At 35.0% G+C, this 20,471-nt stretch overlaps 2 protein-coding genes across 7 annotated transcripts in view; one reads left to right on the top strand and one right to left on the bottom strand.

The window, feature by feature from the left end:
- The window catches only part of CGGBP1 (CGG triplet repeat binding protein 1), a 95,281-nt gene that overhangs the window by 11,379 nt on the left and 63,431 nt on the right, over positions 1-20,471 (top strand). The window lies entirely within an intron of this gene.
- ZNF654 (zinc finger protein 654) overlaps positions 1-20,471 on the bottom strand; it is an 82,834-nt gene that overhangs the window by 6,168 nt on the left and 56,195 nt on the right. Inside the window, exons 4-7 of one of the 4 annotated variants that reach the window (XM_025374840.1) lie at positions 12,585-12,720; positions 9,842-10,044; positions 9,001-9,140; positions 3,617-3,758 (exon numbers count right to left, since the gene is read on the bottom strand). In XM_025374840.1, the coding sequence (XP_025230625.1) occupies positions 3,617-3,758; positions 9,001-9,140; positions 9,842-10,044; positions 12,585-12,720 (621 nt within the window). The remainder of the gene's footprint in view (positions 1-3,616; positions 3,759-9,000; positions 9,141-9,841; positions 10,045-12,584; positions 12,721-20,471) is intronic. The other 3 variants (XM_025374844.1, XM_025374843.1, XM_025374842.1) reach the window with 3 other exon arrangements.

Genomic DNA, 20,471 nt, shown 5'->3' with positions numbered 1-20,471 from the left:
TTTTAGCTTCCAATTTATTTAATTTTCACATTTGACAAGCCCCACTATCCATAATACAAAATGGACTTACGGTGTTTCATAAACTTATGGTGATTAAGATTTCTTAGAATTCTAGACCCCCATTTATTATTTTAGGTATAAATCTCATATTTTTTGAGAGAAGGGTCAAAATTATACATATTTTAACAGATTTATCAATTTTCCACATCAAGAAATAAACTAGGCTTAAAAAAAACTGCTTATGGGAACTTTTATTACGGTGCTATAATGAAAAAATATTACTTATTTTGCTTATTAAGTAATGTTATTTATCCAGAAAGGGGGGAAATGTGGCCCACATAAAGAAGGCAGTTATAATCTTTCCAAATCTAATAAGATATATAAGGCTCAGAATAATAAGCCCCCCCCCGGAAGTTATCTGAATAGTACTCAAGCTTTGAAACGTTTACTGATGACTCAAGGATAATTGCATCAGCTTTTACTTGGGAATCTTTTGTCGACCCATCTTAGTTATAATAGTGTCTCTCTAGTGGTGTGGAATAATCTAAAGGCTTATTTTGATTGGAGGAGATACCATAATAATGTCTTTAACATCATATATATGTATGTATGTCATACTGCCTACATATGGTATAGTAGAGATTACAGGGAGGGATACTACCTTGCCAGCCTCACGTTTTCTTAGTCCCTTACATGCTGTGTAACCCTGCAGAACTACTTAGATTTCCCACAGGCAGACCTTAACTTACCACATCTTATTTTCACTTTAGCTAGTAAATTCCTACTGATCCTCCTATTCATTCTTTTGAGAATCAGCTCTAATCTGAAGGTTTTTCTTCCCACTTATCCTGGTCTCTGCCCTGAGGTACAGTTAAAATTCCCCATTCTTTCCACCCAGAATAACTTATCTTTAAAAAACATTTCAATTTTGTTTTATAAATATCTGTGTATGTGTATGTCCTCACCTCCTAACTTTGAATTCCTAAATTACAGGGGACAGTGTTTCATTTTTTATATCTCCCTATAGTTAGCATAAAAGTTGGTACATTGTAACCTCTGAATAAATGTTTGCAGAATGAGTGAAAGTCGGACCTATTGCATTTACTTAGTTTGCTCCTACAAATCCATCATTACAACTTGGAATCTGTTCTGAATTCCAACTACTTATTTCTAAATGTCAATTATAATTAGACTTTACTACCTAGATTTTTCAGATACAGCAAATTCAAAATCCTTTCATTCAAAACAGAATTCCTTTTCTTTCTCCATACTTCTATCTACATCCTCTTTTTTTTTTTTTTTTTTTTTTTGAGACAGAGTCTTGCACTGTCACCCAGGCTGGAGTGCAATTGCGCGATCTTGTCTCACTGCAACCTCTGCCTCCTGGGTTCAAGTAGTTCTCCTGCCTCAGCCTCCCCAGTAGCGGGACTACAGCCATGAGCCACCACACCCAGCTAATTTTTGTATTTTTAGTAGAGACGGGGTTTCACCATGTTGGCCAGATTGGTCTCTATTCTGGCCTCAAGTGATCTGCCCACCTCGGAATCCCAAAGTACTGGGATTACAGGTGTAGGCCATCGCTCCCAGCCTACGTCCTCTATCTTGGCTCATAAAATTATAATGTATACAGATGCTCATGTTTAAAAATCTTAAGATCATCAAAAAAGAGAACAGGCTACTTCCTTACCTGAAATCTTTTGATGGTTCCAGGATATTTATGAATTTTCAATTCGTTCAATGAAATGAATGAATTGTTGCATTCAAATTCCTTTAAGTATCTCCGACAATCACTCCACCTACCACACACAGTCTCTGGCATTAGTCTCATCCCCCACCCACTTCCCCACATTTCTCTGCTACCCTTTAATGTCACCAGATGGTTGTGAAAAACAAATAATAAAATGAGGAAAAAGTGCCCTGTAAGCTATAAAATTCTCTACAAATGTTAATACTATTCTCATGTCATTGAAAACCCAGCTTAAAGTATTTCCTCCGTGAACCCTTTTTAGATATGCCATCTATGTCTCCTGAACTCACACAGTATTTATGACTCTTCACAGTACTGAGGCAATTGAATGATTTATTCCAACAAATAAGTGTTTTTAGTGGAGTATAAACTATTAAGCATCGTATTTTTAATACTTATTTCATCTTTGAATTTTCCTTTTATAATATATTCATAGGTTTACCCCACATGTGAAAAGAAGAAAGCTCTGTGATGACTGGCAAAACCTCACTTACATTGTAAACTTTCTATAATAATATATATCAATTTTTGGTACAAATAAGAATCATGTACAAAAATATGGATACATCTTTATTTTTTAAAATTAAGTTTTACAGGTGATTCTAATGCACATCAAATGTTAAGACATGTTCTGTAACATAGTTTTCTTCTTTTGTTGGAAGGAGAGGTTTACTTTGAGAATGCATTTGAATGATATTTCACCATTTAATAAGCATACCATGAATGCAGTTAGCAAAATTACCATGAGAATATGATCACTACATGATCATACATCTAATGAGTGATGTGATAATGAATGTAATAAATGCATAAAAATATAAAAAAATTAAAATGTATTATTTAATAGATGCCTCCTTATATATTTAAAAGTAACCAACATAGAGATTCAGTTTAATGGTGCTACCTAAAATGTAAAGTGGCTTTATCTTTATACTCAAAGTCCTATTGATATTTTGGGGGGAAAACTAAAAGATCTGCAGGATCCACTTTCATGTCTACGTAAGACTCATGTAGGATTGTACTCACTTGCAAGTGGCCCAAGAAAAACTTGATTCAGGACTATTTTTAGAAAGAGGTAATACATTTTTACAATTACTTCAAATAAACAATTTAAAAACTTTGTCCTTAAGTTTCAAAAACACCTCAGAATTCATTGTTCCTTTACACGTAAACAGTGGACCTAAAACTGGAACTAAGTTTCTCTGTGACAGTGAACTGGTATTATCGATAGATACACCAAGTTTATTTGCAAATTAGTTAAGATTCTATAAATGGGATTTAGGACAATATTGAAAGTAACAAATTAATTATAAGAAAAAAGGTTGTAGGCCAGGCGCGGTGGCTCAAGCCTGTAATCCCAGCACTTTGGGAGGCCAAGGCGGGTGGATCACGAGGTCAGGAGATCGAGACCATCCTGGCTAACATGGTGAAACCCCGTCTCTACTAAAAATACAAAAAAACTAGCCGGGCGTGGTGGCGGGCGCCTGTAGTCCCAGCTACTCGGAGGCTGAGGCGGGAGAATGGCGTGAACCCGGGAGGTGGAGCTTTCAGTGAGGCGAGATCGCGCCACTGCACTCCAGCCTGGGCGACACAGCGAGACTCCATCTCAAAAAAAAAAAAAAAAAAGAAAAGAAAAAAGGTTGTAATGGAAGCAATTTCTTCCATGTTAAACTTCAAGTAACAATAAATTAGCCTCCCATGTTGAGAGTCTGCAGTTAGGACAGAGGAGAATGTAATGTATGGAAAATGAGGCCTTAAAATCCTCCTTTCCTTCAATTTTAAAATCAAATAAATTTTATCAAAAGAGATTCAAGTTTCAGTGAACTGCCACTGAATTTTAAACGTAAGGGATCAATATATCCTATTTACCTCATCTTTGATGATTTTCATGAAAGGAAATATGACTCTCACGTTAGTTGCCGTTCTTAAAAGCTGGTAGCATTGATCTACAAAAACTTGTTTTGAAGGATTAGATTTAAGCTGTAGTTTACTCCATATGAAAATCAACTCCCTGTAAATGAGAAAAAAAGAGAATTATCAAAAATACAGTTTATTCAAATACAAACATTAGCTATCTTTCCCTGATTCTATAGTGCCCTGACTGCAATGTATATGAGTGTAAATATGTATTACGTTCACTCCCAAGCTACTTCTGCTACCTATATGAAACTAAAAAAAGTTGGGAGAGGAAGAAATGTCAGAAATCACAAATGTACAGTGGTAAGGAATGAATTCCAACAATATGTTGGCATACCTAAGATGTCTCTACTACTGGGTCAAAACAGAAATTCTAATACTCATTTGCCAATACTGAGATTACTTAAAAATAATAAATTCTGGCCTTTAATTAATATTTTACTTGTAAATTTGGAAACCAATGTTGTAGACTATTTATAAAGAAATGGTTCATACTTTTCATTTTCAATTTATTAAGACATCAAAAGTTCTAAAGATTAAAACTGTAAGTATGTTATAGTATTGATTCTGAAATAGTATGTTTCAGATATCATACTTTTAAACAGACAGGCTGTGGACCATTTGAACTATTTCATATGCAGATTCTTTTCTCAAATACAGCCACTGTTATTTGATGCACAAGGCTAAGAGCAGTGGGTTTTGAGACAAAGGCAAATCATATGATAGAGCTGATATATTTCGATATCACATTTTAGCAAATTAGAATTCTTCAAAACATGTCATAAAAGTGTACAAAGCATCATAATCTAAAAGTATTAAAATAATTAATGAAAATAGTTTTTAAAAGTGATGAGCATATACTTTGAGCTCAGCACACACAGGTATTAAGTCTAAGGAGGGCTTGATTACCATCATGAGGGTGCACATAGTCTACTTAGACAATACAGAAAACACAAAACAGAAAATGACAGCAAGCAACATACAAGAAGTAAAACCAAAATTCCACTTCCATTTCATGCTAGCTATTTATTAAGTTTCAGTCCACTATCCCCCCTTTTTTTGCACTCATACTCTTTTAGAATTCTCTTGAGGTTTCATACCTTCCTACCGCATCTCTAGCTTTTACTGCTTTCCAGTTTTCATGCCTGGGTGTTTCAATTTACATTACTTTCCATCACCTTAACCCACCCAGAACTAATCATATTCCTGCAAAATTGATGATCTTTTCCTAGATCAGTCAGTGACACTAAACATTCCTCTATCCTCATCTGGTTCTAACCTGTTTATCTTGCAGTGTCTTTACATTTCAAGTATACTTTTGCCCTCAGCTGTATCACTCTTTCTCAATGTTACCCTTTTAGGCCCTTTAATTTTACAGGTGTATTTCTAGAGTGGTTTCTAACCTGATCTGTTTTCAGCCTCCCTGATCACATTTCATTTAGTGCTTATGCTATAAAGTTAACAGCAATAGAAATGTGGGTTTTAGAGTTAGGAGTTTCAGGATTTGAATCTTAGGAACTCCTTACTCTCAGCTAAACTGCTTTATTTATTTTCACTTTTGTTTATACTGACTGCTGTACTTGGAAAGTGCTTCATGCCTAAGATGAGCTTATCTTTCAAAGGCCTTATCAAGTATCTCTTCAGGAAAGCCTTCACGAATACCCCAAACTAAAGTGATATCTATTTCAGAAAAGATTCCTCTTACTGATTCATGCCTATCATATGCTTCCTTGTTTATATTTTATAGGTCCTACCTATTTCCCCAACCCTTAATATATTGTAAATATATACAATGACACATTGTTTAGTGGATGCAGTGGCAAGAACATGGAATTGGAAATAAGAGAGACCTAAATCTCAATACAGCATTATACACTAGCTGAAGTGGCACACCCAGTTCAATGAGTCACCCTTTTCTAGGAAAAGCCCTAAAATACAAAGGTAGAAGGCCAGTGGCCATGTCTCCTGTGTGACCCTCCTCTGCATTCCCCTTCAGATATTAATTCAAGGGTGGGAAAATGATCCCAGTCAGGCTTGTCAGAATCTCTGGGATGTTCTCAATTCTAAACTATTAAGCTTGGGGTTTGCTGATATTCCTGCTGGTCTGCAGCAAGAGAGACTGAAGCCAAATGACAGAAAAGAAACAGATTTTGAAAAACATTATCAATGTCAGTGTCCCTGGTAGCAGTTACCTTTGAGAACCACCTGTGGCCTTCCATGTAGCTTTCATGTAGCCCATACTGCACCCTAAATATTGTCCTATACTAGTTAGGCACAGGTGCTATCACTTGCAAACTAGTACAAATTCCAACTCCATTTCTTACTAGCTGTATGATTGTTATCTCTTTTATATACAGTTTTCTTATACATAAAGTTTGGGATTATTCCTATTCAGCATCTTTATCCAAAGAATTAAGAGAGATAATTGAAACACCTAGGTGAAATGTCTGGCATATACTTCCCCTAAATGCTGAAAGCCTGTAATATGTACATTGCAATATCCTAATAAGTTTGCCAAGAGAAGGCTACTACTATGGATTTTTGCTTTAAAGCAGGCAAAGCAGAAATCTTAGGATAGTGTTATGAAGCTCCATTTTGACTGGATTTACAACATGGGATCTTAGGTGTTAATTGTACAGTGGATTCTGAAGGAAAACAAAAAACAATGAAAAAATCCTGAAAACCATTGATAGTCTTTTAGAAGACCAAAAGAGCAGGTTTAATGAAGCTTATACACGTTTTCGTTTATTCAATGTGTGCGTTAGAAAACACAGCACATTTCTCAGGTAACTAATACAAGACCCTATTAACTACTAATATTACCATTAAGTCATCTACTTTCTGAGGAAAACCTATATAATGAGGTCAGTTACCCTTACAATGCAGATTTTTTTTTTTTTTTTCAAACTTGACCCATTTATTTTAAGTAATTTTAATATAGCAGAGGCTGGAAGACTGCCTAAGTTTGAATCCTGGCTTCACTAGTTACTAGCTGAATGGCTTGAACACAGTATTGAATGGCTTGAACACAGTATTATCTCCATAAGCTTGCTGGGTTAAATGACATATGCATATATAAAGCAAAGAATATAGGAAGCACTCGGCAAATATTTGCGGCTATTATTATTATTATTAATGATTGTGAAAGAGAAATGGGTTTAGCAACTTGCCCCATTGGCTTGGGATACAGCAAAACTGTGGATCCGGTTCTATTCACACAGAGGGAAGATAGATGACAAGCTGACTCATAGGCAAGGCCAGGATGAAATGGACAGCACAGACTTTGGAGGCTGAAAAGAATCCTGCTCATCAAATTACAGTGAAAATTAACTTCTAGAAGGAAGAAAAGGGACTTTTTCTAACATTCAGAAATATAGAAAAGAGGTAGAAGAAATAAGAGGGTAGGCCATCAGAACGCACACTACTTAGAAGGAAGAGACAAAAAGAAGGCTAAAGACTCCTTTTTGGTTAGGCAGCTGGAGACACTGAGCTTGTATTCTTAGAAGGTGCCTGTGGCCAGCAGCTGGAAGACAGGCATTATAATATGTTTAAGGTCCTTCCCTAAACAGTAGAGATGGGTTACCAATAGAAGAAGAAAATAAAATGTATTTTTCTTTTCTTTTATTTGTGTGTGTGTGTGTGTACGTATACTTGTTTCTAGTTATTTATGAGTATATTACAATGAAAGAATTAAAGTTACCCTGTTTAAATAGTGTGATATAGCTCAGGGCAGAGAACATTCCTATTCCCATAGGAAAAGATCTATTATAACTGTCATGACTGTTTTCAGTTTCCAAATAACCACATATCAAAAAATGATAATACTTCAAAAATCACAGTTATATGCAGTGTAACAACATTTCAGTGAACAGCAGAATGCGTATACAACAGTGGTCACATAAGATTATAACATCATTTTTACTGTACTTTTTCTATATTTAGATATGTTTGCATAGACAAATACCATTGTATTATAACTGCCTATAGCATTTAGTACAGTAACACTGCCATACAGGTTTGTAGCCTAGAAGCAGTAGGCTACGTCATATAGCCTAGATGTGCAGTAGGATATACCATCTAGGTTTGTACCTCTACAATATTCACACAAGGAAATTGCCTACTGACATACTACTTAGAATATATCCCCATCATTAGGTGCTGCATAACTGTATATAAGGGCGTATGTATGTCTTACCACCACCTCCTAATCCCTTTCTCTATTTGAAATTCCAATTTACATGGTATAATTTTAAATAAAAATTAGCATAACCTAACTAAAGGTATATTGTAACCCCTAGGAAACAAATTTACCTGTTTCCAGATCCAGGTCTGCTACTAACTAGCTATTTGACTCTTATCTCTGAGTTTGAAGATTTTAATCTATAAAACAAGAATAGGGCCAGGCACGGTGGCTCATGCCTGTAATCTCAGCACTTTGGGAGGCTGAGGAGGACAGATTTACTTGAGCCCAAGGAGTTTGAAACCAGCCTGGGCAAAATGGTGAATCCCCGTCTCTACAAAACAAACAAACAAAAATTATCTGGGCATGGTCACACACATCTGTAGTCCCAGCTACTGAGGAGGCTGAGGCAGGAAAATCACTTGAGCCCAGGAAGTTGAGGCTGCAGTGAGCTCTGATCGCACCACTGTATTCTAGCCTGAGTGACAAAGTGAAACCCTGTCTCCAAAAAACAAAAACAAAAACTAACCAAGAATATTGAAGTATTATGGTTTGCAGCTATATGCCTTCAAGCTATTGTTTTAAGTATTTGAGAATTTAAAAAAATGTTTATAGCCCATGATCATTTCAGAGTATTATGTTTAGCAAATGAAACCTAGTTTTCTGTTAAGAATATAATGAAACAGCAAAGTGGTAAGAGTTTTGTGTGTTTATGTCTGTATATGGGTGTACTGGAGTCGAGGAAACAGAAATTCTTAATAGCCCCTGAAGAGTGTTTTTATTTTAGGTACCTTAAAACACTCATATTACATTTTAAATTACATGATTGCTAGGTAAACCTGCTGCTTCATATATTCTAGCAAGTTTTAAATGTTTTAAAACTCAGACTCCAAATTAAAATTTAATTTCAAACCATTGCTTCGTTATAGCACATCCCTTAAACATTTACACCACCAGTTTAGTGGCACATTATCATTTTCTTTTTAAATTCTCTAGTTCTTAGAATCTACTGTTGTTCCTTGCAATAAAAAAAATTGATTAATTTTTTTTAAAGTAGCTTGATATTTTCACACAATTTAAAAAACAAAGTTCAAACTGCAGTTTTCTTTCTGTTGCCCATCTTACCATTTCAATTTCTTTATTTGCGAACACTTACCAGATACAGTACATATCCCCATTCTGGAGCTGTGGAATAAGAAAGGATTCACAGAGTTGCAAGGCTAACATAGTTTTGCCTTCTTTTTCGGCATTACAGATGATATCAATTCCACTCTTACAATCAGTTTTCAATAAATGCTGTAAGAGGAAAAGAGAAATCAGTTCATATCATTAAAAGTATCTAAGAAGCTAGTTGCAATAAATGTTTAAACATTCAAAATGAATTACTTAGATTTCTAGTTTTCTTCTACAAAGACAATGATGACTTGTACAGAAATATTTTCATGGTTACATAGTTTCACTGTACAGCACCTACATTTTACAATGACTACTTTTAATCTCATTCATGTCCACAACCTATAGGTACATATGATCCATATTAGGAAAAGATTAATTCCTTCACCTTAAGAAACAAAATAAACATGAGCATTTTACCTCTAGTACTTTATTTTAAAGGCAAGATCATAATGCTTCTTGGGTTTTTTTTTTTTTTTTTTTTTTTTTTTACTCCTGGCAAGCTGTGAGCTTGTTGACTTTTATTTGACCTCTTCTCCATCACATCAAAAGTGCAATGTGAATAATACTTATTAATGAGTATATTTTATTGATTTCATCATTTGTTAATATCAGATTTTGACTTAATTCAACATGACCTTAAGTTATGGTGCCAAAAGAAAACACATCTAGATAATGTAATCCTTAAATCTTTGGCATTACTGTAAAAGGAATTTAACAACAACAGTGGGCTACTATTTTTTTTTGGTTTTTTTTTTTTTTTTTTTTTTTTTTTTTTTGGCAGGGTTAAAATGGTAATAGGCAAAAATAGTCTCAAACAATACCTCCCGGAATAGCTGATCTTCTACAGGTGACATAAACAGACATGTGAAGAGTGCTTGATGGAAGTATAAGTCTTTACTGATTTCTGGGTGATTTATACAAGATTTAATAAGAGCCATTGCTTCGGGTATGCGTTCACAAGCAATTAGGTATCTGGCACGTAGTTCAAAGAACAGTGGATTTTCAGAACTTAAATATTTGTTCACTATATTAAAAAGAAAACAGACTCTATTACTCTCAAGAAAAGATTCTCTCAAACTTTGTTCTTTGAAACTTTACCACTAAAATATGGTTTCTAATTAGATTTAACTACTTAAATAGCATTTTCCTTAGTAGGAGTTTATTTGTGAAAAGAATATTCAGTTATATGGTTGGAAAAAGGAAAATAAGAGTGACACCAAAACAGTGCTCAAGAAATATTTGTTGATTTCTTCTCAGTCTAAAAAGTAAATAACAGAAACAAAATTTTAAAAGAAAAAAAATTTTCTTCTTTCAGTTCATTAATATGTTAAAATATGTTCCAAGTAACATGGGTCTATGTCTTTTTAGTCTAAGATTACATACTTTATCTTCTTACTGCTCAATATTTTCTTTAAGATTAAAAGGCTGAATCCTAGTCTGTCACATTAAAACCATGTTAGTTCACATTAATTATAGAGATGTAATCTGAATTAATGAAAAAGTTGAATCACAAGAAAATATATTTTATTTAAAGATAAAATTAATCCAAAAGTAGTGCCAAATAGGACTGCTTATTAATATACATTTATGTATCACTAAGGATAATTACTAATTAATACTTTACACAATTTTAAAATATATAAACACCATTAGCTACATAACTTTATTTAGACCTAACAACAACCTTATGATGGGTATTATGATACTAGCTTTATAGATTGCAAAACTGAGTCTCAGAGAGGTCAAATGACTTGCCCAAGGACAAATAATTAAGTGGCAGAGCAGGAACTGGAACCCATATTTTTATGATTTTGAATCCAGAAGTATTTTAATTACTTATATTTAATCAGTAGCTTCTAAAGTGCTTACAAATGTTTTATTTTGGCTTAAAAATTTGTCTTGCAATTCTGTTTACAATATATGATACTGACTTGTATAGTTAATGCAAAGATAACTTCACTCTGGTCTTTCCCCTAATCATCACCAACTAGAGAAAAGTCATCCATATCAATGAGGCTCTAGAGCAGCTTTTCCCAAAGTGTGAGGTATGCTAGTATAGGTATCAAAGGAGTATTTATTATTTTAATGTAATTCCCAGCCTAAAAGGTCATCAGCCCTCAGACCAACCAATAACAGGTTTATTCTAGATTCTACGAGTGAAGCCTAAATCTATCCCTTAAAAGCTCAAACTTTCTTCTCCCCTGTCCTCACTTCTCTTGAAGCTCTGTCCTTGTCTAGCTTCTTCCCCTCTGCGCACATGCCGTCTCCTCATAATTTTCTCCAGTCTGTCACCCTTGCCTTTCCTGTATTTGACTCTTCATACTTCTTCAGTAATCCAGCTCTTCCTCTTCAGCTTCAACTCTCTCCCTTTTCATTTTTTTTTTCTTTTTTTTAACTCCCTTTCCAAGATCCACACCTCAAACACCAGTGTCCTTTTTACCCCTTGGGTTCTTTATAACACTGTCACATATACCTTAGCCCTATCCTCCTAGTCTTGTCCCACCTCCCATCCCTTCAAAGCTCCTCCTCCACTTAACTGCATTCACAACTCACCCTAACCCCTTAACCTGTGACTAACAGAAATAACCTGCTCAACAATATCTGTGGAATGAAGTGTCTTTCTCACCAAACCAAGGTCTAACTGGTTCCAGGGTTGGGAGGTCTTGTTTTTTCCCCATTGGCTGTCTCATAACTAAACTCCATTGGCTCTCTCCACATTTTTAAATGTTTTCTACATTTTTGTGCTTATTCACTGTTACTGAGCTTACACTCTACAGTTTTAGTGATCCAAAATGTTCTGGGGTTCAGGAATAATGTGGGGAACATTTTAAAAAAGAATTAACAGCAGTTGACAAAGCCTCCTGCCTTGAAAGAAAAATCTGGCCTACAAAGGACCACTGTTAAATCAGATTGGACAGGAGGTGATATCAAAGAAATATGCAGGTAGTAAGGGTATGAGACAAAACTTCTAATTCATGAAGTTTGGGAAATACTGCTCTAGAGTACTTGGAATTCAAATTTATTCATTCAGTTAGTCACTTATTCACTCACACATTCATCATGTGGTCATTCATTCAATCCACAAATACTTATATTAAGCATCTACTCTGTACCAAGCACTGGGCTAGCTACAGGATATGCAGTAGTAGTGACAAAAATTCAGAGTTCCAGCCTTCATGAAGCTTCCTGTGTAAGGGAAGGGAGATTCCATATGCTTTCATGAAAAGCAGACTTTTTGTTTCTTAAAAAACAGAAAAAGATGTTCCTACTTAAACAGATTTTAAAAATACAACTGAAGTGACAAAAATACCCTCTCTGTAAATAAGTAACATCTAGTAGATGTGTTACCACTCAGAATTTCCATTACGAGAAATAAATGTACCGATCCGGGTGTCAGAAGTCACTTTGGGCCAGGTTACAAAAACACTGTTAATGTGAAAATACATCACTCCCATTATTCAGTATTATAAAATGAAGAAAAATCACTATTACTGCTCTAGTTAGTAAATGAAAGTGTATTTGCTTCTCACAAATGTTGGTTTGGTTTTGAATCTCCTGAAGTACCTATCTCCTGAGATGCTGGCTGAGCTTTAAGGACAGCTTGCAACACTGGATCTTCCCATGGGCCACCATCTCTAATGATTCGAGTCACCAGTTCCAGATTCACATTTCCATATCTGCGGAGGTGATTCTGGCATTCCTAGGAGAGAAAAATCATTTTGGCTCTGTGAATTTAAAGGGGTTAAAAACTAAACTTGATCATCATTGTCAGTAAAATGACTGATGGCCAGTGAGGCAGCTATTAAATTATAAAAGAGAAAGGGTTACTACTGTAACCTAAGTAGGGTGTAGAAACCCCATGAACACAAATAGGCTTTAATGCCAAAGGTTATACAGCAGTATCTGTATAATTGGACTTAGAAAATCCCAAACAGGGATGACGTGTAACCTAAGGGACACATCATTTCTAGGAAAAGAACCAGGTTGCAAAAAAATGAAAAATGTTCAGTTAAATTTATATAAAGGTTCATAAAGTTCCTCTCAACAATGGCAGGCAAGAGCCTGACAAGAAAAAAAGTGTGTGGTACGGCAGGGGGCGTGGGGTGCCTGCTAAATGTACAGTCTCTCTCTGGCTGGCAGGTAGACAAAAGTCTCCTGTCCTGATCCCAAATATATAATCTAAGTCGTGGTAGAAGGCTGCAAGATGGAGATTCTATTTCCCTTTGTTAGATTTGCAGTTTTGGGATTAAAAAAATGACAGGTTAAAGAAATCTATAAATAAGTAAATCCAACCTCTGCTTTAGATTTAAAATAAAGACGTATTGTTAAGTTGGGCAATAGTTGTGAATTTGTCCACACATTTTCTGGGTTTTTAAAAAAAGGTATTTGAAATGTTTTTTCAGAGAATCTGCTTGGACTTGTAACATGAAATTTGTAACAAGTCTGTAAGCAATGAATCTTAGTTTACTGAATTTATAAATCTCATTTATTAGATTTAGATTTATAAGCTTTGTTTAGTTTGATTATGCTTTCTGATTAATTACATACTTTGTTAAATATTGTTGGTTTTTTTTTTTTGAGATGGAGTCTCACTTTGTTGCCCAGGCTGGAGTGCAGTGGCGCGATCTTGGCTCACTGCAACCTCTGCCTCCTGGGTTCAAGTGATTTTCCTGCCTCAGCCTCCCAAGTAGCTGGGACTACAGGCTTGTGTCACCATGCCCAGCTAATTATTTGTATTTTTAGTAGAGACAGGGTTTCACCATGTTACCAGGACAGTCTCGATCTCTTGCCCTTGTGATCTGCCCACCTCGGCCTCCCAGAGTGCTGGGATTACAGGCGTGAGCCACTGTGTCCGGCCAAGGTATTGTTTTTTAAAATGGTTCAGAGAATCAAATTTGACAATTTAAAAAGATTAACTGAATTATCTAGTAAAAGTATTATTTTCAAAAATGCATAAATAGAGCTTAAAGTGTTAAGAAAAAAACTAGATGTAGAAACTGGCGATGTTAAAAAAAAAAGTGAGTATTGTACATCAATCAAAACACAAGCAACTGCCAGAATTCTGTGCTCACAAAATCTCTCAGATATTAAAATCTCTCAGATATTAGTAGCAGTTATAAAGCAAAGCTTCAGAATTTAAAAAACATATCTTCACAAATGTTACTTATTAGACGAATCAAGGCTACATATTCAAAGTGGCTACAAACACCTTGCTTTTATTAAACTCTCATATTCTTTCATAATTTGCTGAGATTATATAGTGATTTATATATGCCACATTGCATTCCTGGTTAAAATAGACAAAAGAGGTTTTACTTGTTTTATGAGAGAATAAAGTAGTAGAAGAAATCAAGCTTTAAAATAAAGAATCATTCAGTCAAGTAAAAACATCACTTGTAAATAGTCAAACGTTATGAAAATAAGTATCTTCTAAAAGGTATTTAAGGTTGGTCCCAAATTAAGCAATCAAGCAAACAAAAATCCTATAAACAATGGGCAAGTTACTTAACCTCTCTGCTCTATCAGTCAATTCCTCTGTAAAATGGATACTAAAACACCTACTTCATAGGATTGTTGTGAGGGTAAAGTAATGGTATACGGAGAGTGCTTGGAACAATGCCTAGCACCTCGGCAGCACTCAAAAGACATTAGCTATTATTTCTTCTAGTATTTTAACAGTTTGAATAAATACTCTAGGGCATTTAATTTCCTTGGCATGAAATTAATTGCTGCATTTCCACATGTCAGCATGTTAAAGCATTCATTAAATATGTGGTAAATATAAAGGTATGAATTTAACATACATGGAACATTGTAATGATTCTTGGCAACAGCTTCATGGGTAAAAACAAAGATCACCTGAAACCTCCCAAGGTAAGCAAGGTAGCAAGCTCCCAAATTACTCTAGACATACAGATGACTGCCCTGAAAATTCAACTACTGTAAGCTATCTTTTGGTCCAAGCAAAGCACAAGAAATAAGGTAAGTTGGACACTAGTCCCTGAGTCATTGGTGAGCTTAGTTCTGCTGCTCAGCCATGGGACAATCCATCTTTCTAGTTGTCTAAGGATAGGTGAGGCATCAGTCAGTGCTATGGGACTTAGAACTGGACTTAGACAAAGTCAAGACATATTTCCAACTTCCTAAAGTTGGCTGAAAATAAGAAACACTTGGAGCTCTTTTTAAAAAACAGATTCCTAGGACCTAATTTAGACCTACTGAATCAGAATTTCTAGGGGAAAGCCCTGACAATTTGAATATTTAACAACTCTCACCCACAGGCAACTTTGGAACACTTTTAAAATTACACCTCCCACATTTAGTGTATACTCCCATAAATGATTACATAATGAATTATATACTTGTACTCTTGCCGATCTTTGTTAAAAATTAGTAAACTAGCTTCCATTCCTTTTTCTAAGATAAAAATGAATTATAAATGGTGTTTTTGTGGATGTACACTTCGGGGGTCAAAAATACCATATTTTGGAGAGCACTCCTATAGAGAACAGCTCAGGATAGGAAACAGGTGAAATAAAGATTTCATTTTGGTCTGTTTAAAAAGACAAAGGAAGAAAGAACAATAAGCTTACAAATATTTTTTGGCTCCTTGTTCCTTAACTAGAATAGTGGCTTTTTTGGATGATATTCAAGGTAACACCTCCAAAGTGAATAAGGAAGCACTTAAATTACTGTAGAATTCACAACTTATTCTCTCCTTAGGGTATATATACACATTGTATTTTTCTTTCTTTTTTTTTTTTTTTTTGAGACAGAGTCTCAAAAAAAGGTAAGTCGCCCAGGCTGGAGTGCAATGGTGCGACTTTGGCTCACTGTAACCTGGGCCTCCCAGGTTCAAGCGTTTCTCCTGCCTCACCCTCCCGAGTAGCTGAGATTACAGGTGCCCATCACCATGCCTACCTAATTTTTGTATTATTAGTAGAGACAGGGTTTCACCATGTTGGCCAGGCTGGTATTGAACTCCTCACCTCAGGTGATCTGCCCACCTCGGTTTCCCAAAGTGCTGGGATTACAGGCGTGGGCCACCATACCCAGCCATACATATTGTATTTTTCTAGAATATTTACTTAAATAATAAATTGTGCCTCTATCTTAACTTAATCCTTTATTAAGTCATCAGTCTATTATTATTGATACCCACATTACACTGTGCTAAATATAATCCCCTTAATTACTTCCATTCAACTTTGTGTCTTTGCCAAAGGTGGAGAGAAAATACAACTCCATCACTTCTTTCAGAGTCCATTTCTTAATGTTTTACTCCAAAAGGAAGATTTCTTTTCCCTGAACTAGTTGCCATTTTGGAGAAGGCACCTACAACATGTGTCTGTGAAGCTACAGATCAGTGTTCTGGCCATTCTACATAATTGGTCTGGATCCATCAGCAGTTTATCATAGGATGAAAGTCTTACTACTTTAATCTCAAATTTAAGGACTTCTGAACTTACCTACCTACTCATTCACCTATTACACATCATGAATCCTTTTCTTCAGTCTGGTTTCTCTCACATCTCCCAAAATTCACCTTGTCTTTTCTTACCTATGCCATTTCTTATGTCATTCTCCTACAACTTCCATAAACGTATCTAAATCCTATCTTTACACAATCCCACTTTCCCCAAGAAGCTTCTACTAGCTACCTTAATCCATAATAAACTTAATTTCTTCTCCTGCCATATTGAACATTTGTGCTACATTATTATGTAAGAGGAAGGCCTTGCATTACTATCTTAAGTATTGACATCTTCTTAGGTAGTTAAAAGTTTTTTCAGAGACAAGAAAGGAAAGATGTGCCAGAGAAGATACATTCCCAATAATAAATAACTTTTTAATCAAAATAGGGTTTTATAGAAATCTGTGTAAATGGAAGCACTATGGAGTCTGAATGAAGATTCCAGAATAAAGCTAGAGACCACCACCTATCCAATTCACTCATAAGCAAGTTACTGCAGCAAATTAAGACAAAAATGTAAAAGGTCTTCAATATGGTTAATATTATAAAAACATAATCTTTGAATTACAGTAGTCTTTATACTTTGAAATGAGATGAGAATAATCATAAATCTTATTACACGTTCATTGGTTATCTCATAGCAAAGCATTTCATAAAGTTATAAAATTTAAGGATGTTATGCATTTTTCTTTTACAAAAAGGCAATCATGTTTAATTTGCCATTCTTTTTTTATGGTAGGTTCCTGAGGAATATTTACCTTGTATTTTCAAAAATTAATCATTCTGAGCTTGCCCATATAAAATAAAGGGGACAGTTATAACAATGAAAGAAGTTACTGTTTTTCAATACAAAGTTTTTACAAAGAAAGTAACTTAAAATGAACGTTTGGAAGTATTTGCATTTATTACATGATTGCTGTTGCCAAAAATCAGTATGTCACCTATAATGCTTCTATTATGCCATTAAAAAACTTAAGAATTTTCTGTTGAAAAATTTTCAACTGGAGCATTTTAATGAGTTTTTAATTCATTAGTAAAAGTGGTTAGTATTAAAGAAAACATGGATTGACTTTAGGAATACAAATTTGGTAGTCAAATTTTGCATAATTCACGGAAGGCATTTTAAACTGAGCATCATGATTCAGAAAAGAAAATTTTCCTTTTTTTAATTTTGCTCATCTTTGTTTGGATTTATTATTTATTTAACTTTAAATTCTGGGATACATGTGCCGAACATGCAGGTTTGTTACATAGGTATACATGTACCATGGATTTTCTGCACCTCTCAACCCATCATCTAAGTTTTAAGCACCACATGCATTAGGTACTTGTCCTAATGCTCAGACAAGAAATTTGCTATCAAAAATATCCTTTTAACTTATGACCAAACATCAAAGTAAACTGAACCTAAAATCTGACTTCAAATTACTGTATCACTGTGATACAGTAATTTTGAAAATGTTTCAAAAATACACCATAATCACACTACTGTCAGTGACTTTATACTGTTGAATTTAAAACATTATTTTAGTTTTATCCTTTTTAAATGTACTTTTGTTTTATAACGTAGATAGTATGAGTACATGTGCATAAGTAATATACGCACAAAGGGGATATGTGCTTAAACTGTATTTTAAAAACTGTATGGTATATCATACAAGTTCCAGAAGTCTGGAGACCCTGGTCTTAGGTATTACTTGTTTTTGTATTTGTGTTTGAGGCTGAATATAAAACTCATGTTTGTCTTCTATTGATTATCATGTCAGTTTTCTTCACCATCTCCTGATTTGTTTGTTCTTTGCCATTTCTACAATTACCATTCTAGTCTAGGCGTTTGTTGACTACCACTCAGATCACCAAAGTAAAGTTTCTTCATCCCTCCCCATCCCTAATAAGGCAGTCTTTAGAAGGTTTTAAAATCTTAGACAATAAAGTTCTCAAGATAGCAGTATAAATAAAACATTTAAACCTGTGCTTTAGCCATATACATTACTGTAAACATATGAATATATCTTTATAATAGATTAGGGAATATGGCATAGAAAGAATTCGAATGCTGGGTTGAGAGTAAGACTTAGGTCCTCATTCTGCTTCTATAAACCTCAACTCTGGTGGGGCTTAATTTTCAGATATGTTAAATAAGGGAATTGGATTAATAATTTTTAAGATGACTGTCAGTCTCAAAATTATAAAAATGTATGAATGCCTATAAGTTACATTATTTGATTTTTTAAAATAAGTAGAATTATGTATTTACTGAGCTATTTAAGTATATCCTTTTTGGGACTTTGGAGTTGTCCCTTTTTTGCAATTTCACTTACATTCATGGAAGATACTATGAACTCAACCTTGGCAAAAATGTACAGATCCTTTAAGAAAAAAATTTTTTAAACAAGATATCTTTCCAGTTAACTGATGATAACTGAGGTATTTATCCTCTTTAGTCATCTTTACTTAGAACATCTGTAACAGAGAACTGTTTTGCTAGCAGGTAAATAAGTCTCTGTCAAATCCTTCATGCCCAAACAAAGGGAGAAGGAGAAAGTTTATATGTACTACAGTTTAATTTGGTAGATCATGGCCTATGAGAGAGTACAGAGGAAGCTTCAGTGAAAGACAACTACACCTCTCTTATGAGACTTTCTTACCTCTGTGTAATGGGGCTGGCTGCATTTAGTTTGGGTCATCCCTCATTCTCTCAATGGAAAGAATGCTCTCATGAAAAGCCATATATATATATACACATACACACACCACACACACACATATATATGTGTGTGTGTATATATATGTATATATATGTGTTTTTTTTCTTTTGAGACAGAGTTTCACTCTTGTTGCCCCGGCTGGAGTGCAATGGCGTGATCTCTACTCACTGCAACCTCTGCCTCCCAGGTTCAAGCGATTCTCCTGCCTCAGCCTCCCCGAGTAGCTGGTATTACAGGCACGAGCCACAACAACCTGCTAATTTTGCATTTTTAGTAGGGATGAGATTTCTCCATGTTGGTCAGGCTGGTCTAGATCTCCCAACCTCAGGTGATCTGCCCGTCTTGGCCTCCCAAAGTGCTGGGATTACAGGCGTGAACCACCACGCCCAGCCCATGTATCTTATTTTTAATGTGGATATAAAAGTCACTCAGGATTTCTGTCCTTTAGGCTCTGCTGCATGCCTGATGCACTTCTGAGAAGCGGCAACAAGAATGATATTGATCACACCCCAAATCCCTACCACCTGCTATTTCCTCCAGCCCTTGTTGTTACAAGCATGGGGTAGCGGGGGACATGACTGGATACCACTAGAAGTTCTCTCTTTCTCTCTGTATTATTTTTTCCTCTCTCACACATTTCCCTGTTTCATCGCATTCAGTCAATCAAGTATTATTTGTTCCCCTGCCCCCCCCCCCACCCCGTCAATCTGGTTTCATCCCTGAGCAATTGACATCAAGCTCCCATCCTAATTTCCAGCATTTATCATTATTATTTTCCCTCATTTTACATTATTTTTGTCATTTCATTGGGAATCTCGAAAACTGCTAGATATAATGATGATGAGGCAGATGCATCATATGAGAAATATAAACAAAACTACTGGAAGTAAAAGGCTAAGAAGAAAATTTTTATAAGCCAGTAAATGTAACATTTGGCTCTAAGAATGAAGTTTCTTCTAGAAATAACAGAGAGGAAAAATTATAGGTAAGAAGAGTTAGAACTTTTTACTTGAACAACTGAGATTTTAGGAGATCAGAAATTCATGAAAGAAAATAATAAATCTAATAGCATGGTTTTGGTATTGTTGTAAAAATAAAAATCCAGGTAGTAAGACTTGAGAACTCATGCCCTTCACCAGACAGGCTCTACTGCCTACCTTAAAAACAATGACATGATCATTTTGCCAGGAATTATGCCAAGCACTTTACTCATTTAACCCATAAAGTTACTATGCAGCAAGTATAGTTATTGCCCCCATTTTACAAATA

Source organism: Theropithecus gelada, chromosome 2 (assembly GCF_003255815.1).
Source record: "Theropithecus gelada isolate Dixy chromosome 2, Tgel_1.0, whole genome shotgun sequence".
NCBI classification, from domain to species: Eukaryota; Metazoa; Chordata; class Mammalia; order Primates; family Cercopithecidae; genus Theropithecus; species Theropithecus gelada.
Note: the sequence above shows the minus strand (reverse complement) of the source record. Positions and strands in the feature narration are given on the sequence as shown.